The sequence below is a fragment of the Hippocampus bargibanti genome, linkage group LG01 (genome assembly GCF_051943395.1).
Source record: "Hippocampus bargibanti isolate YZ-2025 linkage group LG01, ASM5194339v1, whole genome shotgun sequence".
NCBI lineage: Eukaryota > Metazoa > Chordata > Actinopteri > Syngnathiformes > Syngnathidae > Hippocampus > Hippocampus bargibanti.
The window spans coordinates 14,562,109-14,582,619 of record NC_142734.1 but is presented as its reverse complement, the minus strand read 5'-3'; the positions used below and the strand labels follow the sequence as shown (position 1 = coordinate 14,582,619).

Genomic DNA, 20,511 nt, shown 5'->3' with positions numbered 1-20,511 from the left:
AAACAAAATACATTTGTCTACTAATTGAATGTATAAATAAACAATGAAAGCATTTTTGTGTTTTATTTACTTCTAATTTACACCTTTGTAACGCTCACATTATTTTAACATGCACCACAGACTGAAGTACGAAAATCTCCCGATTTATGATTTCTGAAAATTAACATGTATGCATGTGTGAAGGCTTGGAAACTGTCTAAGTCTTAGACAGTTTCCATCTTAGACTATAAGATGAAGATGCATTAAGGAAGACAAGCACAAGTTCAAGACTGCGTGCAGTGTGAACAAAAGATAATACAAATGTTTTCTCAGCAGGCACATGAGACAAGCTGTCAAAGCGTCAGGACAACCGACGTCTCCGGACAAGTTGTGTCCATAATTTGTAAAATGGCTTCAAATGACTTCTACTGAGCATATTTTAAAAAGATTCCACCGCATATAGCTATATTTTACGTTTTAAGACTCACGCTGAATATTCAGGAAGTCTTGTTTTTGAGTTGGTGACGAGTCCGTACGTGACGTCGCTAAAGGAACACCCCCTGACCGAAAAAAAGACACATTGTAGCAGTCCTTCCATCACATCAATGTATTTTGCTGTATTGTTTGGTCTGAAAACCTTGTGTTGCACCCAAAAGCCGCCAGAAGAGGGTGTCCAAGCTCCATATAAGGAATTTATCAGCCTGTGGAAACGGAGGTGGCCACAGGAGGTCGCCATTTTGTGCCTCTTTTCTGGTGATCGTTTCCCCCCCAATGTTGCTTCAAAATGGCATGGAATAAATTCTTTAATCGATTGCAAACATTATGCTTTCCTCTTCAGAACTATTTGAATCATATTCATAACTGGAGGTGTAACAAGAAAGCATATTCTCCGATTGTGAAGCCATTGTTTTGATTCTCAAGCAATGCAAGACGTCTTGGCGTGATGTCACAAACTGGGGCCGGCACTTTCTGAAAATGCCCAATTCGCAGCTCAATTTTTTGCAGATTTTGGACACTTTAAGTCATTTTTATTTGTGTTTTGCATTTGAATAAAAATATACTGCGTGATTTGGGTATTTTAGATGCTGTAAAACGTTTTCTGATGTCAGTTAAGAAACAAAAAAGTGACGTCGGTTGTCCTTTAAGGTAGATTCAATCCGGGCTGGAATGTGAAAGTGTGCGATGAAAAGAACTCTACCAAAAGTGTGACAGTCTTGTCAATATTTAGGTGATTACAGCCGGTTTTAAACTGGCTAAGAAGTTTAACAATTGCTTTGTTGTCCCATTGTCTTTCCTTCTTACGCAGGCTTTTGCAAATGCAGCTCACATGCTTTCAGTGTTTTCGTCTTCTTCAACGAGACTCAGACTTTTTATTTCCTGTTGTCAAGAATGAGTTTTTTTACACATCTGTTTTTTTTAGGAGCAGAACAGCTTGGTAGCCTTACATGGTGATAAAATGACTGACCCAAAACTGGAGTGAGAGAATGAGAGAGAGAGAGAGAGAGAGAGAGAGAGAGAGAGAGAGAGAGAGAGAGAGAGAGAGAGAGAGAGAGAGAGAGAGAGAGAGAGAGAGAGAAGAAAGAAAGAAAGAAAGAAAGAAAGAAAGAAAGAAAGAAAGAAAGAAAGAAAGAAAGAAAGAAAGAAAGAAAGAAAGAAAGAAAGAAAGAAAGAAAGAAAGAAAGAAAGAAAGAAAGAAAGAAAGAAAAAAGGAAAATGAAACAGCTTATCCCGCATGTCAGCACGTCTTGTCTTGCAGCATTGAAAGGTGATAACAATTGAAGGAAAAAAAGATATACACTAGTAATATGGAAATAGTGATTCTTGTATTCTGAGTCATACATTCTTTATCCCCATCATTGAATGAGAATAATATTTGAAATGAAGTTCAACAGCCTTCAATCTAAATATTTCCATCCTCCATTTAAAAAAAATGTTTTCCAAATGGGATCCAATTTAGCTAAACGCTAAAGCTCAGTCGAGTCTATGTTATGGTTGTCGCGGTTTGCAAGGTGGTGATGGCAGTTGTGGATCCCAAAAAGCAGGCAGGAGGGAGCAGCAGGTTGTATTTGAGAAATTGTATTATAATAAAGTCAACAGGAACAAAATCTAAAACGTTAAAATCATTTGAACAGAAAAATACAAAGTATCAAAAGAAAACCAAGGGTAAAAGTCTGCCAAGGTTTGTTGGGGTAATTCGCTATATGAACACAATCACGTCAGACCCAGTAGTTAAACAAACACATGCGCAGCATACAATGCATACAATTGCATACAAAGCATACAACAATGACCCGACAGCGAATGGTCGTGCCGGGAGTCCTTTTGAGTGTCACTGATTGGGAACGACCAGCACCTGCGAGGCAGCAGGCAAGGCTGACAGCGCTACCCATTGGTCGCCAATCCGAACGTGGCAGTCCGCCACTGATCGGGACGACCAGCACCTGTTGGTCGCCAACCAGATCACAACAGTGGTCCTTGAATCTTAATAGACTGAACACAAAAGTTGCTGCAAAAACACATAGACAATATAACACTTATCACTAGGATTCATACGTTCAAGATTTAAGAGTTGATCACCAATCTGCAAGCATAAAACATGGATAAAATAAATGATGTCGTCGATCAGCAAATTGATATTACATCTGTGCGCAGTCTTGGAGTCATACATTCTTCATCCTCAACATTGAATGAGGATACATTTTGATATGTTCAACAACCTTTATTCTGAATATTTATGAGAAATGTTTTTTTTCTGGGGAATGACGAGGAAAACGGAGGCAGTCTGGAACCCATCTGCTTTTTTTTTACTTCAGAGGACCTACCCCTGCTGTTGACAGCTTCACACACATTCCATCTCCTGGTCCGAATCTCTCCATTACCCCCAGAATCCCGCACACCTTTCTCCTCAATCAGCCACATTGCCCTTTCATCACTCCCATTGTGCTCCAAATTTAGACCGCTATGTGGAGTGGCCCTCAGCAAGATTATCCCCAGAGGCCTTCTGTAGATAAAAGCGGGATTGGTCATATTTATTTTCATATTCATGGATTTATGAATCCCAGGACCAATCCTCGTCAGAAACTGCTGAAAACGGCTATTTGTCAATTTTTGGTAAGAACAAACACTACTTTTACAGCATTACATTAAGCTACATACCATTCGCTAATTATATTTGTTGCTCCTGTCTATTCTGGTTTGTCTCGTGCCACATGACTCGTTTTCACCAACCCAATATGACTTTCTGAAGTCACGGTTGGCTCATTTGAGTAATCACGTAGTCACATGACCACATTCTCTTCATTACTGCCCCACTCGGAAGCAAATTCTTCAAAGTGATACCTCTACTTGAAACAGGGCAGAAATCTATATTTACTACAGGCCGGCCTAAGCTAAAATGGATGATTGGACAAATAAATAAATAAATAAACAAACCCAAAAAGGAGTATCTGTGTCATGTTCTGTCGTCAGTGTCCGCTCACAAATGCTGACAGTTCAGACGACAAGAACCTCAAAGGGAGTTATGTATGGGCTTTACTCAAGAATACTGAAGAAGAAAATTATTTGACTCTTTATATATTAAACATACCGTGTTCATAACCACAATAAGAAGGATTACATCTTGAATTAAGCTCTCATATTTCAGTATCATTGTTATTATTTTAAAGATATTCAGCAGTTGCCCCCATTGCGTCTCACATATAATCACACAACGACAATGGCTGGCACCCTGGCGAGATACCTATTTGCACATGCACAATACCCTGGAAGATTTTGAGCCATGTCATTGTTCCAAATAAGTAAACCAAAACAAGTTGTGCACATCAACAATGACATCAGGAATGTGGTATGTTTCCTTTGCCTGATTCGAGTCATCCAGTATTTGAAGGCAAATACTGTTTGTTGTACAGAATTGAGACAAAACATGTCGCAACATTTAAAGTCTGAAGCTACCTGGACTTCAAATCACCAGTATTCCCAAGCTCTGATTTTGTCCCAAAACACTCACAAGCAACAATATTTTTGATTTGATCAGAGTTAATCATTTTAATTGCCATGGTGATGTTGTCATGTGGGGCTGATTGGTCCTTGCGTTTTGTGGGAAAAGACTGTGATTGGACCTTGAACGTTGGTGTGGTGTCTTTGGTCAGATGTCGGACCCCACAGTGGAAAAATATCTGTTCTATTTATAAAGGCCCATTTAACAGAACAGGGTCATCTGTGTCGCACACAGGAACACAAGAAGGCAGGATGTGAGAACTCGCTGTGTTTTATGTGATCACTAAATGACTCCCCCTTTTAAAAATGGACGAATTCAGTTGAAATATCTTCTCATGTCTCCAATATTAATAGTTATTAAAAGTTTAGCATTCAGTTTTTAGGTAATCTTTTAGGACTGTATTTTAATAGGTGTCACAGCGCTACCTTCTGGAAAAATGGACCCATTGCATTTTTCTAATTCAATTGCTAAGTTCGTTTATCAATAAATAATAACAATAATGATAATAATAATCATCATCATGAATTTAATAATAAGATTAATACGAATCATAATAATAATCATCAGCATAATTTTAATACTCTGAACAATTTTGGTAATTTTAATTTTAATAATAATCTTTTCCTGTGGCCTTTTCCCCTCATTGGGTCACCACAATAATAATAATAATAATAATAATAATAATAATAATAATAATAATAATAATAATAATAATAATAATAATAATAATAATAATAATAATAGTGCTCCAGCACCCCCACGAGCCTAATGAGGAATATGGGGTATGGATGGATGGATGGATGGATGGATGGATGGATGGATGGATGGATGGATGGATAATAGTGCTGTAAAACTGCTTACGGAGCATTTTAAGTCATGTTGGGTGTGGGGTTGTAGGGGGCATGAACGACTTTCTTTTTGAGGCCACGCAGAGAAATGAGTTCCTGACTGCTTCAACAGGAAATAACGTTCAAGCAGTAGTTCTTGTCAGCTAACCATGAAGCTGATGGTGGAGATGGTTGCTTTGTCAATTGCCTCCGTGCTCCTGCTCTGCTGTTGTCTTACTTCCGCAAGTATAAAACTTATTCGTTCATATTTAGTACCACGTGCTTTTTCATTTTCAAGATTCCTGAAAATGTAATTATTGGTCAGCTTTGAATAGTTGCTACTTTCACAGAAGTCATCTCACGTTGATATGACAACAAAAAATAATTACGTGATTTTAATAAAATCAGCTTTTCCCCTTTGAGGGTTTCAGCTTTGCTGTCACGTAAAATCAATTTGTAATCCGGCTGTTTGTACACGACACATTCAGTCTTGTGTACATTCCTTCAAAATACATATGTAGCGATGTGACAACATTTATCAGTAATTATTCATCACACATTTTCTAATACCATATTAAATGGCATTTAAATTGCTTTCAAATGATGTATATATTATTGTTCTATGACAAATGATAAGGAAATAATGGAATTTTTATTTTAGAAATATGAGGGGATTTTATGCCTGTTAATTACACAGTTAAAACAATGAAAATCTGTGACCTTTGTGTGATTTCTTTATTACAGTTTAAACTATCATAACTTTCTCAATTTTTGGCAGATCTTAACGAGTAAGGGACCATTGGAAAGCTTTTGAAATTCTAAACAAGAACAGACAACACAAGAAAAGATTCAGAATATGAATTAGTAAATATCAACGATCGAATGCAGGCAGGAATCAAAAATAGCTGTCACTGAATACTAGGAAAGAAAATTGCGAGCTCTAGAAATATATATGCTAATGCTGCTTTTTGCTTGAAACTTGGCAGTTATGGAGAAAATATATATTCTACCACTTCTATGAGTTATAAAAATACAACTTACTCACCTTTATAAACTGTAGTGTTAGCAAAAAAAATTTCCCTACGTTTCTCGTTGTCATATTCGGAAATTTCAAGAACCAGCATGGAGGGAAACATGTGTAATACATCATCATAAACTGCATAGCTTGGAAAATCCCACGCACAACAATTACGTACTTCACAAAAATGCAATGATATACGACTGCGAGTACAGAGTGCGCTCGGTTCACTGGACAGAAACAATTGTGTGGAATATAGGTCACTGTAGCGTATCTACATACTGGTGTTACATGCTAATCCAGTCAGTATATTGAGATGGCCTGCTTAGGCTGAAAGTGTGAAAAAACAGGAAGTGATGGAAACAATGTTAATGTGCGGTTTGACTAAATGGAACACAAGAAAGAAAAGATGAGATAAAAAGACTTACACACACAAACAATTAAATAAAAACCACTACAATTGCGTGATTAAACCACCATATTTGGCAAATGTACAAACTACTCAGGATCTAAAACAATTGGTCCATCTCTGATTGTTCTTTCCTTTTGTTCCAGACTCTCACCATGGTTGTGGCGCTTACGGCCCAGTCGGCGGACATTTTGCTGTGCCTTTGCACCACAAACTCCAAAAAAACGAAAATTTGAGATGGATGCACAATAAGACCAAAATCTTTGATCAAAGACCAGACCGGATGGTTAGGGGAAAGCATGACGATATTTTTCACAACGGCTCTCTGAAGCTGACAAACCTGGAGAGAAGTAGTGAAGGTTTCTATGTTCCTGAGGTATATGATATTAAAGGAAAACGCGTAAACGATCCGACAAGGCTATATTTGTGTGTGCTGGGTATGTATCAATTCCTTGTTACCTTCCGCTTGATTGATGACTGAAATTGCAGTTTATTTCACGTGAACCAGTTGATATCAATCGGAACCTTTTAATTTTGTCACGTCACTTGAGGCTCGAGGGCTGGGCTCGAGTGACGAAAGGAAAGCGGGGCGTGCGGATCCAAAATACACGGCGAGACAGATAGTCGTGAACAAAAGTCTTTACTGAGGCACGCATGAAAAAATGACAGCAGGATGAGGTGAGTGAGGGAGATCGGTGACAGCTGATCTGACGGCACGGAAGTAGCAGGGTAGCTTCCAAAATACTCCGACGGCGACTGTCTAGCGCGATCGGTAGATATAGTCAGAAGGCACAATCAAGGGAATGACAATCAGCTGTGGGGACCCAGGTGCGTGATGATGGAAGGGGCCGTCTCCCCGGGAGCAGCGGAGGAGGTGACAGGAGGGGCGGGGCGCGCCCAGGACGGCGACGAGATGTGACAGTGCCCCCCCCCTCAACGGACGCCTCTTGGCGGCCCACCAGGTTTGGAGGGGTGAGCCGCATGGAACGCCCGGATGAGAGACGGGTCAAGGATCCAGGCACGTGGGACCCACTGTCGTTCCTCCGGTCCATAGCCCTCCCAGTCGACCAGGTACTGTACTCCTCTGCGCATGCGCCTGGAGTCCAGTATCTCCCGCACGGTGTAGACCGGTCCGTCGGCCAACATCCTGGGGGGCAGGTGGGGGGGTGGGCGTGGGGGCTAAGGAGCAGGTTTCCACTGGCTTGAGGAGGGAAACGTGGAAAACGGGGTGGATCCTCATGGTGGGTGGCAGCCGGAGCCTCACCGAGACTGGGCTGAGGATGGCCTCGATGGGGAAGGGACCCGTGAAGCGTGGGCCCAGCTTGGCTGAAGACCCTGCCAGCCTAAGGTCCCTCGTCGACAGCCACACCTCCTGCCCGACCTGGTAGTTGGGTGCCTGTCTCCGGTGACGGTCCGCCACCCGCTGGTTCCGGGATGCGGTGCGTGTCAGGGCGTCCCTGGTCTCCTTCCAGACTCGGTGGGCCCGTCTGAGGTGATGTTCAATAGACGGGACCTCCACCTGGCCCTCCTGAGTGGGAAACAAGGGCGGCTGATAGCCACAGGCGGACATAAATGGGGACCGACCTGTGGCTGCGGAGACCAGGGAGTTGTGGGCGTACTCCACCCAGGGTAGGTGCAGGGCCCACGACGCCGGGTTGTGGAGGCACACGCACCGGAGGGCCGCCTCCAGGTCCTGGTTCTTCCTCTCCGTCTGTCCGTTGGTCTGGGGATGGTATCCAGACGACAGGCTCGCCGACGCCCCTAGGGACCGACAGAAACGTTTCCATACCTTGGACACGAACTGCGGTCCCCGGTCCGACACGATGTCCGTCGGAATCCCGTGGAGACGGACGACGTGGTTAACCAGGAGTTGAGCCGTCTCGATGGCGGACGGCAACCTGGTTAACGGGACGAAGTGGGCCGACTTGGAGAATCGGTCCACAACAGTAAGGACGACCGTCTTGCCACGGGAGGGGGGGAGGCCTGTCACGAAGTCGACGGAGATGTGGGACCAGGGTCTCGACGGTACCGGTAGCGGCCGGAGGAGTCCTGCCGGGGGCTGATGGGAGGCTTTCCCACAGGCACAGGTCGGGCAGGCCTTCACGAAGAGGGTGATGTCCCTCCGGAACCCCGGCCACCAGAATCGTTGGGCGATGAGTTGGATCGTCCTGTTGACCCCTGGGTGACAGGCAATCCTGGAGGTGTGCCCCCAGACGAGCACCTCCGTGCGAAGAGGGGGGGGGGGACGAACAGGCGATCCTTTGGACAGCCCCTGGGGATGGGGGTCGTCCCCTGGGCTTGCTGGACTTTTCTCTCAACCTCCCACCTCAGGGCACCCAGGATGCGCTGGGCCGGCAGAATGTTGGTGGTGGTCTCCTCCTTTTCTGCCGGCTCATGGATGCGGGATAGGGCATCGGGCTTGGTGTTCTGTGACCCTGGGCAGTAGGTGAGAGAAAAGTTAAAACGGGTGAGGAAGAGTGACCATCGGGCCTGACGGGGACTTGCGTGGACCTGAGGTCTTCGCCTGGGGGCCTTGGGTGCGACGAGCCCCGGGGGTAGTGTGGTCGTTCCTTCCCGCGAGGATCATGGGTTCGGGGGATTCCTCCAGGCGCCGCACACGCTCGCCGCCAGGTGTGGGAGACCTGGACCGGCTTCGAGGCGCCGGCCGCGCTGCTCCCTCTGTCGCTCTCGAAGTCGGTGATCCAGGCCGATGACTATGGCAACCAGGTCGTCGAAGGTGGTGCCAGCGTCGCGGGTAGCCAACTCGTCCTTGAGATCGGTGTTCAATCCGTGACGAAACACCCCCCTCAACGCTCGGTCGCCGTAGCCGCTGCCAGCGGCCTGGATGCGGAAGTCGACGGCGTATTCCGCGGCTGAACGGGCCCCTTGGACGCAGTCCAGTAATCTCCCCTCAGCTTCGGACTCCGTCACCGGATGATGGAAAACCCGGTGTAACTCGGCGACGAAGTCCGTGTACGAGGTGCGCAGCTCCGGTCGGGACTCGCGGATGGCCAGCACGCACGTCTCGGCTTCTCCCGTGAGCAGGCTGGTGATGAAGGCTACCTTCGCCTCATCGCTAACGCAGGCGTATGGGTGTTGCTCAAACACGAGTGTGCACTGCATTAAAAACTGAGCGCAGCGCCCGGTTTCGCCTGCGTAGCGGGAGGGAAGAGGAAATTGAGGAGCGTGCCTACTCACGGGCGGGGAAGGCATGGCCGTGAGCGCGGAAATGCGTGCCTCAGCCGCCTCGAAGCGTTGAGCCAGCATGGTGGTAATTTGGCTGATTTCCGCGATGGCTCGGGCCAGCTGGCTCGAACGCTCCGTTTGCTCGGTGAGGGCGGCGAGAAATCTGTCTTCGCCGGCGGGATCCATAGTTGGTCGGAGTATTATGTCACGTCACTTGAGGCTCGAGGGCTGGGCTCGAGTGACGAAAGGAAAGCGGGGAGTGCGGATCCAAAATACACGGCGAGACAGATAGTCGTGAACAAAAGTCTTTACTGAGGCACGCATGAAAAAATGACAGCAGGATGAGGTGAGTGAGGGAGATCGGTCACAGCTGATCTGACGGCACGGAAGTAGCAGGGTAGCTTCCAGAATACTCCGACGGCGACTGTCTAGCGCGATCGGTAGATATAGTCAGAAGGCACAATCAAGGGAATGACAATCAGCTGTGGGGACCCAGGTGCGTGATGATGGGAGGGGCCGTCTCCCCGGGAGCAGCGGAGGAGGTGACAGGACGGGCGGGGCACGCCCAGGACGGCGACGAGATGTGACAAATTTAAATGTGCCAGCCTTCTTCCAATCGGCTTTTCATTATTATTATGATTATTTTTGAAAGGAAAACAATATAGGCATTTATTATACACATTGTAGCAGTAATTCCATCACGTCAATGCTTGTTTGGTCTGAAAACCTTGTGTTGCGCCAGAAGAGGGAGTCCAAGCTCCATATAAGGAATTTATCAGCCTGTGGAAAATACACTGTCATGTCTACAAGAGGTCGCCATTTTCTGCCTCTTTTTGGGTGAGACATTTCCAGCCAATGTTGCCTCAAAATGGCACAGAATAAATTCTTTAATCGATTGCAAACATGTATGCTTTCCTCTTCAGAACTATTTGAATCATATTCATAACTGGATGTGTAACAAGAAAGCGTTATCTCCGAATCTGAAGCCATTGTTTTGATTCTCCAGCAATGCAAGACGTCTTGGCGTGACGTCACGAACTGGGGGCGGGACTTTCTGAAAATGCCCAATTCGCAGCTCAATATTTTGCAGATTTTGGACATTTTAAGACATTTTTATTGGTGTTTTTCATTTGACTAAAAATATCAGCCTGCGTGTTTTGGGTATTTTAGATGCTATAAAACGATTTTCTGATGTCAGTTAGGAAACAAATAAGTGACGTCGGTTGTCCTTTAAGGGTTATCAATGTTTTTTAAACTAACACCCTACAAAGTTTTCCTGATGTTAAATAACTTAGTACTGTACTTCATCACTCTGTAAAGGGTTAAAACGGATTGGAAACAATTATTTTTATGTTACGGGGCCAGTAGCTTTGGAAAATAATTGTTGATCTTTCAAATCTGATCAGATCCTGTCTCAAAGCCAGGCTTGACAATGGAATGTGCCTTGCCCAAAGTGAAATTCACCTGCGTGCCTGGTCAGGTAAGAGCAATATGTGAGTTCAGTGTTGTTTTTTTCTTCTCCAATGTTGACGAAAGACAATGACTTTTTTTTAGCAATAAGACAACAATTATCAAGATAAACTTATCTTCACCTGACTATGATGAGCACTTCAGCATGAACCAAACTTTTTTTCTGTTCCTTTTACAGTTCCTTATTGTCATATCCTGTAGCGATCACATCTATAAATGCATTTAGCATAGTAAAACCTCACATTTTCAATGCATGTAAATCGAGAAGAATCTTTGCGACATTCTTTGTATTTTAAGTTACCAGGTGAACTATTGCATGTATCTTTTTGAACAAATAGATGCCGGAAGTCACGGTCAAGTGGTTTCAGAATGAAAAGCTTTTGCCCCAGGAAAAGAAGCGGACTGTGATGCAAATTGCCCAAAATGTGGCATATGATTCATTCAGATGCCAAGTTTCCAATCATGTCAGTTTCATGAGCAGTGAAGCTGTAAAACAAAACTGCACTGACTCAAGTGAGTATTATGCAGATTATGTTTTTCATAGGTTGTTTCTGTTGCTGCTGTAACATGTTCTTCTCTCACTGTGGCATCATTACAGGCTCATCTATCTTCCCCAAAGAATTATTCGGTCTTGATTTTAGAATCACGGTGAGCATCCTGGCTGGTATGGGAGGTAAATTTGCTTTACCAATGAAACACCAACCAAACACTTCAAACATGTTTTGTCAGTCTTCATCAGTTTGTATTTGTCCTTATCAGGCCTTGCTCTGTTACTGCTCATCATCTTAATTGTTTGCTGCGTCCAAGCCAGGCGAGAAAAACAGAAACAAGTTCAAGGTAAGGCGAGAAACAAAGGAATGGGCTCGCCATAATTAAAAAATAATCCTTCACAACTTTTATTCGTCCTATTGCAACAGAGGAGGAGGAGCTTCGTTTGGGGTGGACTAAATCCAAAGGGCAGCACTATCAATGTCATCACCCACCTAATCTGCATCCTCATTCACATGGTCAACCTGGACGTCAGCAGCGCGGCAGGCCACCGTATCCAAGAGACCAAGCTCAGGTCAGCCCCAAACGACCAATACAGGTCTGAGGAAAGATTTAATGGTAGAATTTAGGAAGAGGGGCTTTTCCAACAATTGCTCTTAAGGTTTGAACAACTGCCCCTGTGTCCAGTGGCTGTCATTTGTTTGTTACTTCCATCCTAGGGCTCGAGATCTGAGAACACACAGCAGCAGGCTCCTCCTCTTCCTCAGCCAAGAAAAAAGATTCCAACACAAAGAATCTGACGGCATGTGAGAAACCTTCCCTCAGACACCATTAACATCATCATCGCACACTATTTAGCAGTGACGGGCCGTGCATGTCACTCCTAGGCCTTCTGTAGTGCTACGACTGAATCAATCAGTTGGGGGGGGGGGTTACTAAACGTCCACTAGAGGGTGCCACTAGCCAGGAAATAACATGTGACTTGAAGAAATTTAAGAAATACTGTCATTAAACTGTAAACTGCGAAAAAAAAAAAAAAACACAACAATATATTTGGTCATGCAGTCCGCTACCGATACAGTGTGCTAGCTCTGGCCAGTATGTGATTATCACTCACGACTCATGATACTATGATTGGCTAGTGATTAGCCAATCATGGTTTGCGAAAACTCTGAAGTTTCCAGCACCTTCAAGCAGGCCTTGGGTTGCCAACTCGAAATCTGATTGGTGAAAGCAACAGTTTAATCGACATTGATTTTTATGCTCCAGGGCCTGCAGAACTGATTGTGAAGGCGCCCCAGGTAGATTTCTGACCCTGGTTACAAATGATGGCTGAAATGTGATTGGTTAAATGCAACAGGGAAAGCGACAAAGGCAACAGGGAAAACGTAGTGAAAGGAAACTGAAAGACAATTTGGAATTATTTACAAATAATTTATGGACAAAATATAATTAATTAGTTTTTGATTCAGATATTCCTAGGCCAGCAGAGAAGGCCTTGCAGGCCCTATATGAAGGCCCGCCACTGATCAAACCTATAAAATCGTTTTTTGACTCATTTTCGACTAATGACCTGTCAATTGATTAAAAAAAATCTATTGAAGTGGGGAATCAATATTAAATATTTGAGATATTGTGGTTGCATGGCAATTCGTGACATTTGAAAAGGAGGGTGCAGACTGTTTTCGACTAAATATTGGCATCTCTTCTCAGTTAATGTTAAAAATCGGTAACCCACTTCCTCGTTACAAATGAGTGTTTGAAATTGCGTCTGCCCGGTGGCACGGGGCGTACAACTTTTACGTCGGGCATACAACTTTCAAAACGTCTCGGCCCGGGTGGACGACAACTATTTCAAGAAAAAAAAGCGATTTTATTTTCAAATCAAACATTTGTTTTATTCAATAAAGGAAAAGCTACAAGCAAACAGCTGTAACCCATGTGGACTCCTCTTTCTAAGCAGCTCAAAACCTTCACTACACTTTTCAGTCACAGTATAGTCCGGAACAGGCTTCCGATTAGCTCCCGTGCCGAGTATGCAAATTGTCATAAGAACGATCGTTTGGCAATTTGCATACTCTGCACAGCAGCCAATCAGAAGCCTGTTTCGTGCTTCGGACTATACTGTGACTGAAAAGTGTACTTGAAAGTTTTGAAATCCGCTTAGAAAGAGGAGGCCACGTGGCTTTGAGCAGACAACGCAACGCAAACATTGCATTGTGCACCATGACGACAAATGACAACTGGAGCAAAATCTTCAGCAAGGGATGCTTCCCATAAATTCAGCAAGGGAGCATTTGTAGTACTTCCTTAATTTAAAGAAATCCTTTATACTTTGTAACATTTTTTTTTACGATTAGTTGTCTTATTGTGTTTCAAGTTGCGAAAAATGGGGCAGGCAACTTTATGGCCGGGCAGGCAACTTTTCAGAGTTGCCTCCCCGCGTGTCCGCTCACATTTTGTCATGAGTTTCAGACACCGTTACAAATGTATAAAAAACTTTATTTTTTTACTTGAGAAAATGAAAATAATAATAATAATAATAATAATAATAATAATAATAATAATAATAATAATAATACATTTCATTTATAAGCGCCAGAAGAAAAACAAAATGAGGTGCTACCATAGCAGTCACGTTTATGGACATTTGGAAAATTAGTAAGAACAAATGACACAACAACAAACTCCCATTTGTGTTGTCATTTTGGGGAGGGGGGGGGGTGCATTTGTAATGGTTTCAGCAAAACAAAGATTTTACAATTTCTAACGTTAAGGTACTTTTATAACCTCGTTACTATTTTTATTTCCATAAAAATACGTTCAAACATTTTTTTTAATTTTGCATTGTCATGTTGACTATTTTATTTCAATTAGATTTATTAAACATGTTAATATTACGAGAATGTCAACATGTATCAGCAGACAACTTTTTTTTTTTTAATAAACAAGGTAAATGGGTTGCGGTGGCCTGTGAGTTTTGGAAGCCTCTGCAGCGTTCTCACCTAAACACAAAGCAGACGCATTTACACAGCACAGATGTGTTTGTGGTTTTCCGCAAGTTTACAATACTTCTTCTTATTATTTTTTCCTTTCGGCTTTTGCTTCAAGGGGTCGCCACAGCAATTCAGTGTCCTCCATCTTTAGAGGTTTGATCCGTATGTTTGTTTTGGCCAAGCTTTTACGTCGGATGCCCTTCCTGACACAACCCTCTGTATTTATCCGGGCTTGGGACCGGCACAAGAAGACATATTTCCCTTTGTGGCTACAGAACAAGCAACTCGCTCAGTAAACACAAAATGGTAATCGGCACAGCAACATTCAAAAAAGCAAAAACTTTCCTCACCATTTGATGACAATGCTTGTATATACTATATATAACCCGTGTGTCCAATTTTGTGTGTTTATGTGACGTTTTGGGTTAGTTGTTTGTCGTCAATTTCCCCCGTCTCCTTATGTAAAATATGAGCTTGGCTAAATCAAGATTGCAAAGCATTGATTTAGGGTCAATGCAGGCAGCCTCAAGTTACAACGAACGACACCGTTCGCTAGCTTCGACGGTATGGTATTGAGGATATCGGGTCAATTCCAGGACATTCTGAGGGATAATAAAAAGTATAAATACAGGTTGACAGTGTTCCGTTTTCATACCCGCTGTCCTGAAGAAGCCGCGTTGTGGAAATTTGTTAACAGATGACTGCAGGCTGTTTGCTTTGCCTGCACTGTAAATTATATTGATGATTATATGTATACTGATACATAGATTATATGTAGCATGGCATGGTTAGCACAACTGGTAACGACCTCCACCTCACGGTGCAGAGGTCCAGTGTTTGATTCTGGCCTCTTTGGATTTTATGTTGAGTGTGAATGTTCGCCCTGTGACTGCCTGTTGTCCATCCGAAACCTGCTGCAACCATATTCAAATGATGATCATTGTCATGGTTCTTTAGAGCTTGCTAATAAATTTCTCATTTGAATGAGGCATGTTTCAGGTAGGAGCGATGGAAAAAAAACATGGCAGTGACCCGTGTGGAAAGGAACTGGACATGCCTGCTCCAAATTGTCCCTCAGCCTGATTGGGAGCGCGAATTGTTGTTTGTCGATGTGTGTCCTACGATTGGCTGGCAACCAGTTCAGGGTGTCCTCTGTCTACTGCCCAAAGACAGCTGGAATAAGCCCCTACTTTTTCGAGATTTGGTCACAAAAAGTAATGAGATTTACACATCACTAATTTCTTCTGTACAATTGCTGATAAATTATTCACAAGGTCGCATTTAATTGATGTGAGCCGACTAATCGAGGTTTGGCTTAAGTACAAGTTAAAAAAACAACATTTCACATGTCCACAAGATGGTAGTATTGATTTAATTTCATATATTCAATAGTATTTTTATGGCACTTTTTTCATGACAAAACGTCACTTGAGTCTTTGAAGTGAGGAAACGACTTGAAGTCGACAGTGTGCTTTCATAACGCCCCCCCCCCCCATACTACCCCCCCCCCTCTCCTCCACACACACACAAACGTGCAAGCTTACCAAACACTTGACATTGCCCTCTTCACATCCTCAAATGTATCAGCTAAACAATGACGTTTGATACTGAGGTTTCCCAAGCTGCATCGACTTCTGTCTCGGTACTTCCAGTGTTACTCAAAAATGCTCGATAAGTGTGTGCGGCATGGTGGAGCATATTCCTTGTCAACTGAATTGAAAGCATTAAGAAACATTAAGAGGTTTCGTTGAATGAAAAAAATACATTGCATTGGATAAAACAAATACTGTACTATTTTGTATGCATATTAAGTGACATTTCCAATCCCAAAACTGAAAAATAGACACTTGCCCCATTCCATTTTCCTTTCGTCCATTTCCACTGCTTGTCATAAACTGGGGTTGTTTTTATGGTGGTTACTTATTTGTTCGTCATTTCTATTTTAATTTTTGTTAATTTTTAACTCATTCTCTGCCAGATGTGCAAAAGAAAATTGTCCACTGGAGTGTCAGGGTTTTTGTCATTGTCACTTGAATTCCAGAATCCAGAGAATATTGAGTTTTATGAATACATAGACATTCAATAGAGTGTAAGAAACCTATAAGACTCTCTTTTGTCATCAGAAAAAAAATATGTAATTCCTAAATTATATTGGTCTGGAGTTATATGAGTTTGAAATGAGGGTGGCTGTCCAAAATACAATGCAATACATACTGTACATATTGGTTTATTTTGCACTTCTACAACAGCTGAAGCTGGAACATAGCGCTTACATGATAAAAAAGGGAAACGCTGCCCCATTGTGGAAGGAAAAACAGATCTGGCCAGTGCTTTATCGGCACCCAAGCAAGGAAAAACAAAACCAGAAGTCATTCGGTAATGACTCTCTATGTCATATTTTCAATTCCTGAATAAAATAGTGAATGACAGTGAATCTGCTAAATTGAAAGGCAGACTGGTAGTCGCGTGGTGAGCACGCTGACTGCACAGTGCAGAGGTCCTGAATTCAAATCTTGTTCCTGTGGTTGGCTTGTTTTACGCAGGCCTGGGTGGGATTTCTCCGGGTCCTCCGATTTCCACCCACAATTCAAAAACATTTATGGAGGGCTGATCGAACACTCCATATTGACCCGTAGGGGTGAGTGTCAATGGTTATTAGTTTCTGTGTGCCCTACAATTGGCTGGCTACCGGTTCAGGGTGTCCCCCGCCCACTGCCCAATGACAGCTGGGATAGGCTCCTGCACCCCGCGTGATCCTAGTGAGGAATACGCTGTTTGGAAGATGAATGAATGAATATTGTGTTGATATGGGTTGAATCAGTATATGATGGCAATGTAAGATCAGATACCAGATTAAGCGATTCAAACAGCAATTGCGAGTTAGTCGCGTCACACATCCGCCATAAGCTAGGTAGATACACTAAGTGCATTTGTCTGGTGTGTAGTTTGTTCCCCAACTCTCTCTGATTTGTTAGTCAATAAAATAAGCACAAAGCGTTGATGCATGCCACATTCTCATGAATTTGCAAAAAGTGAAAGTCAAACTGACTGACACTTTTATTGAATAGATGTACTGTTTTAAACTTTTGGAATACATGTACATGCTTTGTTTGAATAACAACTTTGCTGTAGTCTTGTTAAAACTGCTGGGGAAAATATCAGGGTGTCAGCAGGCGCATGTCTATCTATAATAAACCCGTCCTAAGGAAGGCAAATGTGAGTTTGTATACAGTCCTCCAAATTCTCCACTTCAAACTGAGTTTTAGCTTCTGCTCTCAGGCAAGTCAGTTGTGTGCTCAGAGGGGGTAAAAATGGCTTAAGTTTAATTTATTCCAACTGCAAAGTATCCACTTATTGGCAATGAAATCTTAGGTTGCACATGTTCTTAATTACTATTGTGTATTTGCACTGCTGTTTATTTCACTTTTTCCCTCAATAATCTAAAGTAATTGTCTATTTGTGGTATTGGCTCTGGACAGAACGTGCTGTCTTTTTTTTTATGTGATGCTATTTTGTCATTGACTATTCTGCCTGCATGTGCTCCTGCTGCAACATTCTGTGGAGGGGCAATAATGATATTCCTTTTCTGATTCGTAGATTTAAGTAAACAGCATCTGATGGCACAGCAAAAATATAATGAGATTAATTTGCCTTTATTTGAGATAAATGTTTCATTATTTATGTCACATTGTTTCCTTGACCATGTTGGATATTCTGTACTGCATTTTGTTAATGGTGCATCTGTTAATTGCTCTCTAAATAAAGCTGAGTCAAGATGAATGGGTGTCTGGTTGGCCGCATAACAGAAAGCAGTGGCCAGTATGTGGCCCACGGGCCTTAGGTAGAACCAATAAATGGTGACGTAGGGTTAAAGAAGCGGTTACAAAGTTCAAGTCGGCATTGTTTGTTCATTCTGGACAAAACGTGGAGATTTTGAACTGTGCCAGTGAAGAAAATCACTTGGGGACCGTGCTGCGCCCGCAGAATGTGTCACATAAAAACTAATTAAACTAATACGTCATGCAGCATAAAACCAGCGTGGGTGCCTCCCACCCCTGGCTCTCCCCACCCCTCTTTCTCTCTCTCTCTCTCTCTCTCTCTCTCTCTCTCTCTCTCTCTCTCTCTCTCTCTCTCTCTCTCTCTCTCTCTCTCTCTCTCTCTCTCTCTCTCTCTCTCTCTCTCTCTCTCTCTCTCTCTCTCTCTCTCTCTCTCTCTCTCTCTCTCTGTCTCTCTCTCTGTCTCTCTCTCTGTCTCTCTCTCTGTCTCGCTCGCTCTCTCTCCCCCCCTACTTCCCGACTTTTCCTTCAACCCACCTAACTTCCGGCCACGCTCTCCCGTCTTGTACCTGCCTTCGCGTGACTCACATCCCGTATCCAGATAGCAATCAGTCCCGTGTTCCAACAATATACGGACCCATGTAGGTCCCAAATGTGTGTGGATTTATCGATTTATCGGCTCGGTTGGAATCGCGGTGATCACCTCATTTGTGCTGCGGCTCCGCCCGGCGAGCGGTGCTGAAAGTGCCTGGCAGAGTTTCTTCAAGGGTCCGACCGACAGCCGCGGCAGCAGAGGGACAATTTTACCCCCCACGCCGGACAAAGAAACAAGTGGGTGGGGAGGATAAAAGGATATATTGGAGTAATGAAGCGAGAAACGATGAAGAACGACGTCCTGGTTCTTCTCTGGGCTTCGCTTATGTTCGGTAAGACGTCTCATTGCTTGACGGTTGAGTGCAAATTAACTCGAGATACGCGCCGCGTTTAATGCCAATCCCAGTTCACATATGTCCTATAAAACACTTCTTATATGCTACGGGAGAAAATATTTTTTGAATTTACATAGCAAGTATTTAAGTCGATACCACGCGCTAATGGGTTCGGTTATACCTACTTCAGCCAGTGATCTCAAATGCCACCATAGGAGCCACTTTCCCACCGCAATCTGTTAAAACTATAGCTGGTTGCTGTTTTCGTTTTGCAACTGTCCACACTTACCAGTTGGTATTACGTAGAAGCAAGTGATTCTACATTTTACATTCGATTCAAGAACATGTGCAATAAAATTGGATTACACCATAGTTGTCAGGTTCCACGCTATGCTAAGAAGCCCGACAGGTTGTTAAATGTAGTGTTGTATATTAAGCTCCGGTTCCCTTGACAGCAAATGGTTTGTTTGTAAATAGAATTAAATATTTCATTTCGTTCATTGTTTTTTTTTGTCATCAGCACAAAAAATACACTTTTGCCTGATGCTTTAATGCTAATTTATAGAGCACTTTTCAAACAACCAACGCTGCATAAAAAGTGCTGCTCATAAAGTAAAATGTGACATGAATACACTCATAACACAAAAGCAAGAATCAATAAAATACTACAACAACGATTTGAAAGCCAAATATATGAAATGTGTTTCAAGACGAATGATGGTCAGAATTAATTCATCAAAAAGCAACCGGCAACAGAAAAAGCTATATCACCGATGAGTCTCGTATTTACATTTCCAGACTCCTTGGAAGCCCTGGGCAAGAAAAAACATGGATCCCACTGAAAAAAAAGCAAAACACACAAAAGCTACTAGTTGGAGGCCACATTAGGACATTTCCCAAATGCAACATATTACTGCAATTGATCGTTGACATGAACCAATATCAAGGATCTTCTAGGGACATCTCTATAAGCTGTAAGGCAACAACAGCTAGTAAGGGGCCCATCCATGCGTGGGATTCCTGAATTGTTGACAAAACAACAGTTTTATCATTGCTATATGGGGCAGTATCAGCCCTTTTCAGGGTCCCCTTGACCATTGCCTGGGTTGCCCTCCCTGTTTCAACTTCTCTGCAAACAAACCCAACCCACCTGCAGCAAGGCACTTCTTACAGCTCGTCAGTTTAGTAAAGATGCATCACCCAAATTTATTACCCTTAAAAAGAAAAGGGCATCCTGAACAGATTAATTTTCATTTATTTTTTGAATTAATTATTCAAAGTTTCACTTCAGTTCACCTGCCAGTTTTAGTTCTCATGTTCCCCTTTTCCACTAATTGGGGCTAGTTTTCATTGTGAAGGAGCATATTTCTACCATGTCATTGTCACTTTTGCTCTTAATTTGGAGTAATAGGCTATGTGACCACTTGTCATTTGG

The 20,511-nt window shown here is 43.0% G+C and overlaps 2 protein-coding genes across 2 annotated transcripts in view; both read left to right on the top strand.

Annotated features, from left to right (window-relative positions):
- Positions 1 to 4,920: 4,920 nt before the first annotated feature.
- LOC148903238 (uncharacterized) lies at positions 4,921 to 13,386 on the top strand. The gene is made up of 8 exons (XM_088998379.1): positions 4,921 to 5,049; positions 6,377 to 6,667; positions 10,823 to 10,896; positions 11,225 to 11,399; positions 11,485 to 11,559; positions 11,646 to 11,723; positions 11,804 to 11,949; positions 12,095 to 13,386. Exons 1-8 carry the CDS (start codon positions 4,974 to 4,976, stop codon positions 12,173 to 12,175), a joined length of 996 nt encoding a protein of 331 aa, XP_088854505.1. The 5' UTR covers positions 4,921 to 4,973; the 3' UTR covers positions 12,176 to 13,386.
- A 5,245-nt stretch (positions 13,387 to 18,631) lies between these two features.
- The window catches only part of ptgfrnb (prostaglandin F2 receptor inhibitor b), a 58,199-nt gene continuing 56,319 nt past the window's right edge, over positions 18,632 to 20,511 (top strand). Inside the window, exon 1 of the mRNA XM_088998365.1 lies at positions 18,632 to 19,073. Coding sequence (XP_088854491.1) covers positions 19,013 to 19,073 — 61 coding nt within the window. The 5' untranslated portion in view covers positions 18,632 to 19,012. The remainder of the gene's footprint in view (positions 19,074 to 20,511) is intronic.

Coding starts and splice junctions, on each gene's coding strand:
- LOC148903238 (XM_088998379.1), top strand. CDS start 4,974: ATGAAGCTGATGGTGGAGATGGTTGCTTTGTCAATTGCCTCCGTGCTC. Junction 10,897..11,224: donor TCACCTGCGTGCCTGGTCAG/GTAAGAGCAATA, acceptor TTGAACAAATAG/ATGCCGGAAGTCACGGTCAA. Junction 11,400..11,484: donor ACAAAACTGCACTGACTCAA/GTGAGTATTATG, acceptor GCATCATTACAG/GCTCATCTATCTTCCCCAAA.